At 38.6% G+C, this 15963-nt stretch overlaps 1 protein-coding gene across 2 annotated transcripts in view; it reads left to right on the plus strand.

Annotated features, from left to right (window-relative positions):
* The first annotated feature begins 2201 nt into the window (after positions 1-2201).
* ctu2 (cytosolic thiouridylase subunit 2 homolog (S. pombe)) overlaps positions 2202-15963 on the plus strand; it is a 30662-nt gene continuing 16900 nt past the window's right edge. Inside the window, exons 1-7 of one of the 2 annotated variants that reach the window (XM_086044334.1) lie at positions 2202-2439; positions 4348-4422; positions 6653-6731; positions 11996-12055; positions 12471-12531; positions 12610-12719; positions 14254-14495. In XM_086044334.1, coding sequence (XP_085900460.1) covers positions 2384-2439; positions 4348-4422; positions 6653-6731; positions 11996-12055; positions 12471-12531; positions 12610-12719; positions 14254-14495 — 683 coding nt within the window. In that variant the 5' untranslated portion in view covers positions 2202-2383. The remainder of the gene's footprint in view (positions 2440-4347; positions 4423-6652; positions 6732-11995; positions 12056-12470; positions 12532-12609; positions 12720-14253; positions 14496-15963) is intronic. The other variant, XM_086044333.1, reaches the window with a different exon arrangement.

Below are 15963 nucleotides of genomic sequence, written 5' to 3' on the forward strand. Positions count from 1 at the left end.
ACGACGCTTCACGACCTCCGACGTCGGTTTGGTCTATCAGGGCCTAAGGGACATGAAAGAAGTTACCCTAAAAACTTGTTTAAAGAGGTAAGTCAACGCAAACATTATTTCAAGAATATGTTCTTTGCAAGCCCACTAGTTGAAATGGCTTTCTGATATATATTGCATGTGTGGAATAAGTGTTAATCCACCCGTTTTTAGCCATCTCTGGGTGCAGCCATTTTGTCTTCTGTCGACTGAAAATGACATCACAGTTGACAGAACACAAAATGGCCGCCCCCGGAGATGGCTAAAAACGAGTGCATTTTGCTGCTTAACTTATATTCCACAAACGCAACATTAATCAGAATGCCGTGTTTCAACTAATGGGCCTGATGGGAACATATTCTTGAAAAAAAATGTTTGGGTTGACTTCCGCTTTAAGGAGCACAAGTACAAATAAGATTCCAATGATTACTTTGGTAAAAGCGCAATGAAAAGGCCTAAAAAAATAGGCCAGTGGGGCTTGGTCCACCGTGCGTGACGTCACTGACCCAGTGCCGGCTTCAGGCTCTGAACATGGCAATAACAAGCTGTAAGTATTGATCTCTCGTTTTTATAGTTCAATTAAAGGAGAAACTAAATGAATCAGAAGAAAAACCAAAAACGAGCACATTTCAGAGCCAGCAAGTCAGAGACGTTGCTCGAACACAGTTGCTCATCAGCCTTCACGATTTCATCCCACCCGGAAGATTTTCAAAGCGTAATGCTAAATCAAGGAAATACTCAGTCTTCACGATTACCTGCGGACCGTGAACTGCGACATTGACATGGCAGACGTTGACAAGGAGGGGTTCTTGATCATCTCGGGGAGATGGCGACAAGACCCTGACCTGCAGCAAGCTTTCCTGCCACATACAACCAATTCTGCAAAAACTGCCAAGCAACAAAGAGATACTCTATGCCGTTATTTCGTTTCTGAAGGTGTTGCTGTACCTTTATAGTGGGGCAAAAGATAGATGTTAGGGGCGTGGGGGACTTTTTTATACATTTTGAGTGTGGCGAAAACATTTGTCATTTGGTGAGAAAAATAACATTGTTGGTCTGTTTTATTATAGGACTACAGTCTTGTAAAAAATGACACTTTCTTCAGCTTTGTTTTTGGAAGACAAAAATTGTTAGCTTGTCCAATTCAAGTCTATAGTCAATATTAAAAATATAGGTCTGTACTGATACACCGTGGTACACAATCATGTGTACTTCACAAAACAAAGTTAATCAAATGACTCACATTATTGTCATCTTTAAATAAAGAATTGCCTCCCCCGAGCAAAAAACAAATCTTCACAATTTTTGGCGACTCCCCGGCTCCTCACCCCTTCCACTCCAAAAGCACATAACTTCTTTTCCCATCCGATCAGTGATTACCTGTCGAAGTCCTCGATAAAGGTCAATGATGATTTCATACACACCATCAGGCATTGCCGGGTTGTGCTCAGTCATACGTTCCATACGTAAGTGAAACAAATATCACACGGATAGTCCTTAAAACAGCACGCCTGTCGATATACCGGTAATTCAATTAAACTTGAGGGGAATGATTTCTGTACTGTATGTACTGTCTTTTGTGCTGACTTTGCCTCTAATTTTTGAAAAATCTATACAGTGAAATCAGTCCAAACTTTACATGATGATAGTATTCTTCTTCAGGAAGAAGAACCCACTGGAATTATTTTCTACTTATTGGACGAATGTTTTTTATGGCAGTTCAAATGTGAGGGAAATTGTCTACTGCATGTACTGTATTTTGTGCAGACTTTGCCTCTAATTTAAAAAAAACAAAAAACTGTACAGTAAAACCAGTCCAAACTTTGTATGCTGATAGTATGGGCCACCTGTAAGAAGAATCCAATGGAATGATTATCTACTTAATGGAGAAATATTGTGCATAGTTGCGACATGCGGAAAAGCATTTACCGTAAGGTTTGGAATACGCGCGCACTCAAAAACGTAGGAGCGGATAGCTTGACCACGGAAAAACGAGAGCGTGAAAGCTTGACCGCAGTGTAATTTACAACACGTGTCTAAGCGAGTGTTCTACGGTTTTTCGATTTTGAAATATCGCTTGATGATTTTGGCTTATTCTCATTAAATCTATGCCACAAGGTATTATTAATGCATGAAAAATAACTCCGAAATTCCGTACCAGTAGGTAGCGGTAATGCACCTAAACGTTATTTGCCAGCCACTATTGAACACCAAGAGAAGAAGTAGGAGCAGAAGAAGACGAAGACGGAACTGAACTGAACTGAACTACTTTTTGGTGACACGCGTTTAAGCCGCTTTTCAGAGATAGTGACTCGTTCACGTCCCAAGAGCTCCTTACTTGTTTGCATTTGGCCCGATGTGTCAGGTAGTTGAAGCCTATCATGATGACTTGGCGCAGGAGGAGGTTCCAAGGTACTTCTTTGTTTGGTTAAAACTTCGTCACACAATTAAGGAACCGCTGTATTAGGTAAACAGGGGCGATGGTTTGATTCAATTTGGTCTTGCCTATGTGCCAGAATGAAGTGAGGTGACGCCAATACAAAATGATTGTTGAGCTTGATTGACGGGCATGCACGTTGATAAGAAGCATCGTTACTCGTTAAGTTTCAGTAAGCACGCGTAAAAATATTACCAGGTACATTACATAAATGTGGAATGGCCAGGTACAATAGTGGAACAACGTCTAACACTATCGGTTCCATGAAGCTGGTCGACCTATAACTTTTATTTTTTAAATAAACTGCTCAATTGTAATTGAAATGGTAATTGTGATTTTACAGTCAAAATTGGCGCAAACATTAGGTATGTTAGCAAAATTTCCAAAATGGTCACAAGCTAAAATTAATCATTTAGCCTAAAAAAAGCATGACAAACTTCGCCAAGATCACGTTGATGGGTTAATAACAGACAAAAGGTGATTAAAAATATGTAAATGAGGCACAATTAACATCCTTTGTTTGCCATCAATGTTATACATTAATGGCCACATTATGCCGCCGCCCCTGTGTGACCTATATCCTTGCTACTGTAACAACGAAAATTTCCCCACTGTGGGATCAATAAAGGCATTCTTATCTTATCTTATCTTATAAAAAAAACAAAAAAAGCTGTGAATCAAGACATGTTTTTCATCACATAAAGTCTTGTAACTTTTAATTCTTCAGATATTCTCATTAAGGTTTCAGATAATGCAGCCGCATATGCCTATTCCAAGTGGGCATTTCTATGATTCATCCTTAATTGTGCATTAATTAACCCTCCTTAATAGGTAAACTGGGCGTTTGCTAATGTCATAAACTGGGGTGACTATCATTGCTTGTCACATCCCGAAAAATAATTATTTTGCAAGGGGTCTCCCTGCCACTCGATCAAAGACGTGAACGTAATCCGGCGCTTTGAGATGTATTGTACCTACTAACATAAAACATGTATTGATTGTAAGACAGTGTTTTTAGAGACGTTTATTGTTCTTAATTTTTGTTTTAATTTTCTACAATTTGAAAAAAAAACGGTCAACAGACACCCTGTTGATGATAAAACTGTCAGGAAATACCATATAAGGAGAAACTACAGAACAGAGGAAATTCAAAACAGGACTTAATTTTTTATTTTTTTTATTTTATTTTGTTTAATTTTACATCTCAACAAATTCTAAAGTGTTCAAAAACTAATTTAAATATAGCAATAAGAACAATATAACATTTAAATGTTTGAAATGAGCGGTGGTCGGTTAGCACGTCCGCCTCACAGTTCAGGGGTCGTGGGTTCGATCCCGGCTCCAGCCTCCCTGTGTGGAGTTTACATGTTCTCCCCGTCCGTGCCTGCGTGGGTTTTTTCCAGGTACTCTAGTTTCCTCCCACATTCCAAAAACATGCATGGTAAGTTGATTGGACTCTCTAAATTGCCCCTAGGTGAGTGTGGATGTTTGTCTCTGGGTGCCCTGCGATTGGCTGGCAACCAATTCTGGGTGTACCCTGCCTACTGCCCGAAGACAGCTGGGATAGGCTCCAGCACGCCCCGCGACCCTTGTGAGGACAAGCGGTATAGGTAATGGAAGTTTGAAATGATTCAAAGTTAAAAAGTTGTTTATATCAAAAGTAACATTTCAGTCGACCATGAAACAATTGACTAAAATACATTTAAAGCAAATAGTGGGTTATTCAAAACATAATTCATAAAATTAAAAAAATAAAGCGTGGGTTTACTTTTTAAAAATGTGATCATTCTCAGCTGTCCAGGGGCACTTCCACGGTTGGTTGTTGAATTTTTAAATACTTTTTTTAGTATAAAGATTCTCATGATGACTGCTTGATCTCATAGCTTGTCGAAGAAATGTGTCAAATGCAAGGAGGTGATTGCCGTTGTGGCCATCAGAGCAGCAGACCAATACTGCAGGTAAGATGCACATCAGTATGGCTTACTGGTCCATGACCATTGGTCTTTCCAACCAGGGTCCGACATGAAGCATTTATGAGTGGTAGTCTGGGAAGAGCCATGTTATGGAAGTCCTGTTAGAAGTCATACTGGTCTCCGTATGTTCATGATGTAATACGTAAAGTTTTAATGATTATTTCGTATTTAGCGTCTTTATACTGTACAATTGCATTCATAGCTATGACTGTATACTATCCTCACTCAAATCTAGGCATTGCAATTGCAGAAATTAATATTAATGCTTCAAAGAATAAATCTGTTCAAAAATAATTAAAATATTTACTTTGCACTGACATTCCAACAATGCGCAACAAATATTTTATTTTATTTTTTATAAAGGGAGCGGTCCACAAAATTCTTAATGCCCCCAACCGTTTGCATGTAAAGACATTTTGAAGGACCGGCATAGAAACAAACATAAACAATTACTTAAAAATATCACTCACCCAGTCGTATGACGTTTACCGACGCGTTATGACCTAAAGACACAGAGCTGTAAATTATCTTGGTGTTTGTGGGCAATGTCCTAAAACTTTTTTGATGAATAAAGTACTCTTTAGCACGCAGTTGTTTGCTTGGACATAATACTGTCACTGCATCACTGCCATTGCTGTTAATCTATTCCATGGTCCCACAGCTGCGAGTAGGAATCTGTTACGGGTAGCAGTGATCTGGCAAGCCAAAGCTAGTGACATGAGGCAATCCCCAATTTATCCAGTGTGTGTTCCAGTCATGTTTTTTCTTGCATCATACCAACATCTTGTTTCGGTGAGAAGTCTTTTGGCCGGAAACAAAAAAAATGCACTTTAGGGCTATTTTTGCCGGTTGTGACTTGGAAATTTAGACTGATCCAACCAGGTAGATGCAGGACACAGCGGCATAGTAGTCAAGGGCCATCGGGCCACAATTTATGTCAAACCCCGCCAACCTTGCTGATATGGCTACTCAAGCACCCATACATTTAAAGGGAAAAAAATACTTGAATGTCTTATTTTCCCTCAACGTCATCATCTAACATCTGATGCAATGTAAATGATGCAACTGGTCAATTCGTATTCACAACATGCAGTATGATACCCCCCAAATTGTCAATGACCAATATCAATTATGCAACAGTTTTATATCACATTTAAAACAGTCCGGTAACTGTCAGGAAGCACAAAAGGCTTCAAGCTGTACATGTCAAATCATATTCATACATACTCATGACATCATCGCTGATATGAGATGTTACTAGGGATGTTCCGATCAGGGTTTTATGACACCGATACCGATCATGCATGAGTGAGATCGGCCGATACCAATTCCGATCAAATGGAATATCTTTATACTTTTCCATTTATTTATGGCGACTGCTATTATGCAATATTATCTGGAAAAAAAAGCAGCCATATTATTGCCGTAATTTTGACAAAAATCTTTATATATTTTCAAAAGTATGAGAAAATACAAAACCGTTGCTGGCACAATACAACAATTCCTCAGTCACAAAGATAACTGAAAAACCTAAATTTACCAGCTTTTAGTAACACAGTTTTTAATAGATCAAAATAATCAACAGACTTAATTATGCAAAAAGTCAAATAAATATCATGCCACCTAAACATTGCATGGTTCAGAATATAATCATAGTAGAAAAAATAGTCACATGCAGGCTTCCACTCGAATAAACTATTCAATGAGTTCCTACATTGAAATGACTCAGGAATTTGGTTTATTGTCTTGTGCATAGACAAACTATCTTTTGCATTTGTCAATGAGAAAAAAGTCACTGTTAATCTTTTCGTAAATTATAAAATTATATAGTCCATTGCGTTGAAATTCCTCACTTGCGGAAAATGTAAAAAAAATAAAATACAATAAAGAACACTGTTGTACTCACTGGAAGCCTGATACAAAGTCTGTTATACACAGCAAAGCTCACTTAGTGTCTCTTGTTAGCTGAAACTTGCACTTTTGGAAAAATCAAACAGACGCTCCAAAAGCTACTGTTGGCAAATTATCATTTGCCATTGTTGAGGCCCATCTCTTGAAAAGCCATATTGAGTTCAGTATATTAAAGTGAACTGGACCACCTTTTTACACACACCAGTATACAATACTATACAAAACAATTTTATTTATATAGCGCATGTTGTTGCAGTTTAATTTGATGTTTTGTCTTATACTTTTTGCATTTTGTTTGTGTTAGGGACTGTTTTGAACAGTACTTCCTTCACAAATTCAGGGCCATACTGGGCAAAAACAGAGTGATTTTCCCTGGAGAAAAGGTATTGTATTTTTTCTTTACACTACTGTTATAATATGTATCAATTTTGATTTTATTTTGCCAAAACCTAAGGCAAGGCAGTTTTATTCATATAGCACATTTCTTACACAAGGCAACTAAATGTGCTTCACACAAGCAAAGGCAACAGCTACAAGCATTCACAAACACAACAGTTAACGACATTCAAAACCAAAGCAGAGAAAACAAAAGTAGCTAACAAAATTACAACATTTAAACACATCAACAGAAGACTTTAAAAATATTAAAGTAAAGTAATAAGTAAAGAAATAGAAGTTGTTTTCGAAAATATATAAAAGAAAAAAATAAATAAAATTGTTTAGAGGACCTGAATCAAAGGTATGAGAACAATACGTTTTTTTTAACATGGATTTAAAAGCATTTACACTCGGAGCTGACTTCACTTCTGTTGGCAGCTTGTTCCATTTGTGTGCAGCATGAAAACTAAATGCAGCTTCACCATGTTTACCTTGAACTCTGAGCTCCACTAATTGACCCAAGTTTGCAGATCTCAGGGCCCTACACAGTTTATATTCAATCAGCATTTCATTAATGTATTAAAGACCCAAAGCATTCAGTGATTTATAGGCCAGTAGCAAAATTCAATTTAATTTAAATCTATTCTACGGTTAATTGGGAGACAGTATAAAGGCCTTAGAACTGGAGTAATGTTTTCCGATCTCTTTGTTCTGGTAAGTACCGAGCAGCAGTGTTCTGAATGAGCTCCAGCTGTTTGATGCTCTTTTGAGGGAGACCAGTAAGAAGACCGTTACAATAATCAAGTCTACTGGGGATGAAAGCAGGAATAAATTTCTCCTGGTCTGCTTGGAGCATGCAACCCCTCTGGATAGGTTTTTTCAGCTGGCAAAAGGCTGTTTTAGTGAATGATCTTATATGATTGCTGAAAGTCAGGTCTTAGTCCATCAGCACCACACGATTTCGGATTTGGCCTTTGCTTTCTAAAGACAGTGACTCCAGGTGTTTTCTAACAGCAATCCTCTTTTCTTTATTGCCGAAAACAATGAGCTGTTTTGTTTTCGTTTAGCTGAAGGAAATTTTGGTTCATCCAGGTGTTAATTTGCCCTAGACCAGGCAGGGGTGGGCATTACCAGTCCTCAAGGGCCTGCCCATTTTCCATCTCTCCTTGCTACAACACACCTGGTTCAAGTAAGTGATCATATAATCAGCAAGTTCTGTAGAAGCTGGATAACGATCCTGATCATTGAATAAGGTGGGTTGCAGCAGGGTGACATAGAAATCATGCAGGATACCAGCCCTCGAGGACCGGAATTGCCCACCCCTGCTCTAGACAGTGACACAATACGCCAGTTGTGCTCAAGTCCGGTTCTCAAGAGCCCCTCGCCAGCCTGTTTTCCATCCCTCGCTACCTACAAGAGGCCTGATTCAAATTATCTGCTCCGGAAAACAGGCTGGATAGGGGCTCTTGAGGACTGGACTTGAGCACCCCTATAATACGCTGATTGAACTGGTGTCATTTGGGGACATTGATATATATAGCCCCAAATGCCTTGGCCATCTGATCTGATTCAAAACTTCCAATGGTCACAAAGTCCTTTCCTCTACTTAAGACCTTAACCATTTTAGGACTGTTCCATTTAATCCCACCCAAGTTTCCAACCTGTTCAACAGTGTGTTATGATAATTTGTATCACTAACACTCCAAAGATACCATACAAAACACTCTGTCGGGCTGTGAGTAGTCAAGGCATGATATTATAGAGCACCTATGTCAAAGTCAAGAGAAGGTTTTCTACTGCCCATGGTATGATATTGCTTTATTATTAGATCCGGCCCGCAGCAAGCAAGTGTGTGTAGCAGATGTGATCGGGTCCTTTGCGCCTGCCGATGACATCACGCTTTAAAATATATTGTAGCGTTTTCCAAGACGTAGTTTAAAGTTTCACATTTTTATTAGTCCAATCGGCTACTGTGGGCCACAGCCGATGCCAATTCAGTACGACAACCGTTCAGTCAAAAAAGAGCAACGGCTCTCCTGTTCGTCCTCCGCTACTCTCGCTCGCATGCCCTCCCATCCAGCGAGCCGCACGATGCATTCATTAACCTTGGAAACAACACAACTTGGCTAGACACAAATTCGACCACAATACAGATAACCCAATTCGTTACACTATTTCTGTAATATATTTCTTTGCATCTACCTTTACCACCACCTGGCTGTTGTTATAACGAACATTACCACTACTTTTGCGAGGATCGTCCTTCGGTCGTCTACGTGCCGACTGAAGACTTCACATCACTTTTTGTGGCTTTCAGAATCGGATTGTGGTGAAAAGTTATTCAGAGAAAAACACGCTTTATTAATAAATACTTTACGTTAGAAATCTCGCGTTGTTTTATTATAAGTACTTGTTGGCATTTTAGAAATTCATTGAGTTTCGATGTAGTTCTGAGATGTCCCACACTTTGAGCAGGGATGGAATGGTCCTCGGGCGCTTAGTGTTGCTAGCGCGTGACCTTTCTTTACATTTTCTTCCGCTGACAGAGCTTGTAGTTTGTTCGTGCCAGCAAACTCAGTAGTTGCAGATTTCCCGTGTTTCACCATGTTTGTTGTTGTGTGTAAATGTTAAAAGGTGAGTTTAATCATTCAAGTTCGTGTCAGGTAACTGTTGTACATAATAGCCTTGATATATGTTCTCGTGAGTGATGTCACGTTGATGAACACTAGTTAGTTATTTCGGCTAGTATGCTAACTATTCTAGTGATGAAATGTGTGAATGTGTATTGTATGTATTGTTTGGCTGTTTAATTGCTTAATACAGTGAATTGTAATGTTTTGGCAAATTGTTAACTAATGGATATGAATTGGGTGATGTTGATAGGTTATTCTTTGTCTGTATTGTTGCAGACCACAATAAATAGACATGTCAAGTGGAATACGGGCCTGTGTTTTCTGACAGGATCACACACATCCATACCTTGCCACTCTAAAATAGAGTCAGCTGGAGACATCATAACAATCATATGATCCTCTCCGCTTTACTTCACATTATGTTCAGTTCATACAATCTTGCAGCCCGAGTCGACCAGAAAATCGTTCCCAGTTTGGCAGGAGAAACACAAACGTTCCACTGATCTTGTTTCACAAGACAGGCAGGCGTCTTCTTCTCGGGTTATAAGCGGAAGTGTACGAGCTGCGTTGCAAAAGTAGCAGTAATGTACTTTATTTTATTTTTTATTTAGTAACTCCGAACATAAAAACACAAAAGCCAGGGGGTGAGAAGCATAGAGGCAAAGAAATATATTACAGAAATATAAAGCGTGTATATCAGCAGCAGGCGCGAAGGACCCGATCCAATCTGGACATTTAAAAAAAATTTTATGAACATTTTATCAGTCCGGCCCTCGGCTTGTCGCAATATTTTTTATTTGGCCCTCCGTCCATTTGACTTTGACACTCCTGTTATAGAGCAATTAATCTTAGTCTGTGCTGCGGTGATTTCTCCTTAGAGGTTCTACTTTATTCCATTTTGTTTAGTAATCAGCAATACAACATGGGTGGGTGTCACCCAAATCACAAATTTTGGATCAAATATGCAGAAAACAAGCTTTTTGTGAAAATATATATTTTATGGCAACCGAGACTTCATTTTATGCTAATAATTTTTGCTTGAAAGGGACAATGTGTAGAATGTTTTGATTTTCCAATGATCATTCATTTTTAAAAAATAATTTCAACTAAAAAAAAAAAATGCTCTATCACATCAACGTAATTATTTTTATATCATCGTAGGTAAAGTAATCTCTAATTATATCACATAGTAATATACCTCCCCTACAAGAGGCTGCCATGTTTCGCTGCCATCTTTGTGCTACGGATACTTGGAGACAAACTTGGCGAACGTAGTACCAAAGCATCATGACTACTGCATGTGTAACAAATGCAATGCACTCACTTCATGACTTGAGGAAATACTGGAAGTCGTTTGCAGAGCTGTGCATCGCCTATTTCCCGTCTGCATATTTAATCGACCCGCGTGGTCCCAGTTGGTCCGAGTCATCCAAACGACATCGAGAGCGGACTTAACCTGTACCACATCACACGCAGGTGCCGCACTCCTGAGACGCGGCCGAGTAAGGAAAAAGAAAAAAAAACTGTGTTGTGTACCTTGCTGTCCCACAGATGCAATGGCGGTTTGGCGAAGCCCAGCTCTGGTCGTTTGTTTATGACATTTTTGTTGCACATCTGCTGAAGATACGGTTGGTAGGCTTGCAACGTGTGGTCTCTCGGAGGCACCATATAGTACGTGTGCCTCAACTTGCGCACGCATCCATCTTTGGTCATTGCGTTCTATTAGTTGACCACTCGATGGCACTGAATTCTACACGTTTTCCTTTTAATGACACCTCAAACATTTGAACAGTAATTTTCTTCTATAAAATACCACCAACAACAATGAAAATGGGCTTTTGATGGCAAAATGATGTATTTACAAAAAAATCACCAGCGTTAGAATTTTGCTTGCGTGTGTGCGCATGTATGTACGCACATTTTTGTTTCCTCTATTTCTAAATATAAATCATCTTTTTTTTTTCTCGTTTGTGATACTGTTTGCATTAGATTTAATGTGCCGATCACGTTCATCAATCACAAGGTGCTTGTAACGTTGTATTATCAAAGATCCGCCACGTTCACAAGCATCTGCATTGTTTTGATATGCGGTGATCTCATGCAAGAAACACAATGCCATAGTCCCAGCATAATGAACCAGAGCTTCCAACATATTTCTCTGCCCATTCCCCCCAAAAAACGTAGTGGATTGTGCTCATTGTTACTTTTTTTTCTTCCAATTACCATTTGAACTGGAAAGACAACCCTGTATTTCCTTGCTTGGTCATTTCTGTGTACTGTCACAATTGTACTGACCTCTGCCAAAGCATTTGTGTGTGTGTGTGGGGGGGGGTAATGATGTATGTTGTTGAAATATCCATGTTTGGTTTGCCTCTTCCTCTAAAACTTCCAATTCTATCTCTTCTAACTTTTTTTTTTTGCATGTGGTGCTCTCCCAAATTCCTCATTGAAATTGGATGATCTCTAACACTTTTATCCCTCTCGCCATTGTGCCAGAATTTTAGTAGATTGTCTGCAATGCAACGGTGCACACAATTTATTGAACACTCAATTAAGTGCCCACCATTTGGGATCTTAGTAAATCAGGCCCCATGTTCACGACAGCTCCTGTGATCATTACCTTGTTCTACTTTTAGGTGCTGTTGGCTGTATCTGGAGGTCCTTCTTCTTCTTCAATGCTCAGACAAGTCCAAGAGGTCTATCTATTTATGTCATATTTAGTACTATGAATTATTGTATTCCAACAGGGAAAAAAGCCATATTCCCCCACTTCTGACTGAAGGGAGAAAAAGGTTCCATTGTTGAATGTCTCTAAAGACTATCTTGTCCAACAATGGCCCAATAAGCATAACATGGTATCAATTCCAGGTTGTCAAGTTATCAACTGACTGTGCTGTGTTTTAAAAAAATATTTCTAACAAAAGATGGTTGAGGTCAAAAGTCAATGGTGTGCATTTTCTTTTTCGCAATCTTCTATAAAACCTCTCAACCTACAGTATGTCTTGTGAATGTCCCTGCGTAAAGTTATCCAAAAGATAAAATTGGCAATAAAGAATAATAAACCCTTGCTTTTAACCTATTTTTACAACAAATTTTCCTCCCCACTTCCAGGGTTTGAGTCAGAATGCCCACAAGAAGTTGAGATTCATTCCAGGCATCGTCTACATTGATGGTAAAATATAATCAAACTTGAAACTGTGTGCAGTCCTGCTTGGTTGCAGAAATCAGAATGAATGTTTTTGTTTTTTAGAGGGTGGTGCGTTGAATCAGTCTGTTGAGGAGAGACTGCAAACAGTGGCAAAGTTGAAAGATATTTTTGTAGCTACAGGGTTCCCCTTCCACATCGTGCCTCTGGAACAGGTTAGTTGTCATATGAGATGAGTTGCCTGTTTCATTACATTACACTGCCTCAGTCTGAAGTCCCCTTTCAGATCAAATTGATGTAAGCACAGCACGCCTAAAGAGCAAAATTGTTTCTGGTTGTTGGTATCACTTATGCTACAGTCAAAACAAAGGTTAACTGTCGCTTCGCCTTTCTTGAGGTAGTTTGATCGCTGGATACTACAAACGTTTCATTCGTGCCACGCCACAACTTAGAAGGGGAGCGGCTTCCTCCACTGACAGAAAATTAAATGTATGAATATCGGTTGACACTCAGTAGGCCAGTGGTTTTGTTAAAACTTTGGCTAATGCTATTTACAATTGATATCTTGGTTCACACTTAACAGATACTCTAACTTTGTCGCTCACCGTTCTCCAAGCGTGCTTGGTCCTAGTATTGGAAGTTAGCTATGTTGTACAGCTCTGTGTGTGAGTGAATGTTTAGTTGGACTCGCCGATGGACGGCCGCTTAAAAGTGGAGGCGGACCGGCCTATAGACGGGTACTATTTTTTGACCCCCGGAAAAAAAGGCGAATGATGGACGACGGAAGGGTACCTACCCACGCTGCAGACGGATGACGAATAACGGACGCTCAATTTTTTGTAAAATTCCCAGCTCTGAGTCATGGGATAGTCATGTGGTCAGACGAGACCAAAACAGAACTTTTTGGCCTCAACCACACCTGTTTGGAAGAGGAAAGAGGATGAACACCATCCCTACTCTGAAGCATCGTGCTGGAAACATCACGCTTTAAGTCTGTTTTTCTGCACAGGGGACAGGACGACTGCACTATATTAAGTAGAGAATGAATGGGGCCACATATCGTGAGATTTTGGCCAACAACCTCCTTCCCCCAGTCAGAGCATTGGACATGTGGTGGCTGGGTCTTCCACATGACAATGATCCCGAAGCACACAGCCAGGATAACCAAGAGTGGCTCTGTAAGAAGCATATCAATGTTCTGGAGTGGCCTAGCCAGTTTCCACACCTAAATCTAACAGAAAATTTTAGGAGGGAGCTGAAACTCCATGTTGCTCAGCGACGATCCTGAAACCTGACAGATGTCACATGTAAGATCTGTTTGGCTGCGGTGTGTGCAAACTTTGTAAAGGACTACAGCAGACATGTCCAGCTCCGGTCCTCAAGGGCCACTTTCCTGCCTGTTTTCAATCTGTCTGCTGCAACACACCTGATTCAAGTGATCAGATTGATCAATTATTACATGACAATCACGCCATGTTGTTTGTGGTTCACTTAAAAAAAAAAAAAAAAAAAAAACATGTACAATATATGTGGCACGTCAGAATGTGTCTCGATAAAAATGCAGTGAGTCCGTTTTTTTCCCCATTGCCGTAAGTGGATTTCATATGTGCGTGGGACATTTGGCTGATGTGCAATACCACAACTGGGTGTTTTATTTTCTTTTGTCCAGTTCAGTCACTTTTGACTGTGTCAGTCAGTGTGCTTTAATGTCTCAAATCGATGCGTGATTATCCATTTCTCACCTTGTAGGTTCTTGACCTCCCCGGTTCAGTTCTAGCGATGGCTCCTTCTTCCTCACCGCCACAAGCAAGTTCCTACAAAGCATCTGTGGATCACTTCATTCGCACTAATGGCTGTAGCTGTTTGACACCAGAGCAGCAGCATGAAACGTCATCACCTTATGTCGAGGAATCCCAAACTCAATTACTGCAGCAGCTTATTGACTCCTCTAAGACGCTGACAGCCAGAGAAGATATACTGAGCATGTTAAGGTATTTATTTTTTAATTAATCCTTTATTTACACTTGGGTCCAAAAGCATTTGAATTAAATATTTCATTTGCTTTTGTACACAGCCACAGTGGACTTTAAATAAAATAATGTAATTTTAACTGCAAACTGTCAAGTTGAGGAGGTTTCACAGTCAAGAAAACACTTTTTTGAAGGCAGCAGTGGTACCATGCTGGCCGTTTGCACATGCATGTGCCATGCCTCAAACACTTTTCTTCTGAGAAGTGGTTACCTGTATTTTTTGTTCTTGAACATTTCCTTAGATAATATACTGTATTATAGTAAAATACAAGATAAAAACACAGAACCCAATTTGATAGAAAAAATAAATAACAAAACCTGCATTCAAACCAATTAAAAGCTGCACAACCCAAGCGCTTGTATAAGCCAATAATCGGTTCATAGCTTTGTGTGCTGTGGTCAGTCAAACCTGCTGTCTCAGCTCAGTGTTTTTGGGAAGATCTGTTGAAAAGGTGCTTATGTGTGTATATATATATGTATATATATATACGTGTATATATATATGTGTGTGTATATATATACGTATGTATATATACGTATGTATATATACGTATGTATATATACATGTGTATATATATACGTGTGTATATATATACGTGTGTGTATATATATACGTGTGTATATATACGTGTGTATATATACGTGTGTATATATACGTGTGTATATATACGTGTGTATATATACGTGTGTATATATACGTATGTATATATACGTATGTATATATACGTATGTATATATACGTATGTATATATACGTATGTATATATACGTATGTATATATACGTATGTATATATACGTATGTGTATATACGTATGTATGTATATACGTATGTATGTATATACGTATGTATGTATATACGTATGTATGTATATACGTATGTATATATATATACGTATGTATATATATATACGTATGTATATATATACGTATGTGTATATATACGTATGTGTATATGTATGTATGTGTATATATATATACGTGTATGTATGTGTATATATATATACGTGTATGTATGTGTATATATATATACGTGTATGTATGTGTATATATATATACGTGTATGTATGTGTATATATATATACGTGTATGTATGTGTATATATATATACGTGTATGTATGTGTATATATATATACGTGTATGTATGTGTATATATATATACGTGTATGTATGTGTATATATATATACGTGTATGTATGTGTATATATATATATATACGTGTATGTATGTGTATATATATATATATACGTGTATGTATGTGTATATATATATATATACGTGTATGTATGTGTATATATATATATACGTGTATGTATGTGTATATATATATATACGTGTATGTATGTGTATATATATATATACGTGTATGTATGTGTATATATATATATACGTGTATATATGTGTATATATATATATACGTGTATATATGTG

This window comes from Filicampus tigris, chromosome 11, assembly GCF_054856515.1.
Source record: "Filicampus tigris isolate MCC_2025a chromosome 11, RoL_Ftig_1.0, whole genome shotgun sequence".
In the NCBI taxonomy this organism is placed as follows: Eukaryota; Metazoa; Chordata; class Actinopteri; order Syngnathiformes; family Syngnathidae; genus Filicampus; species Filicampus tigris.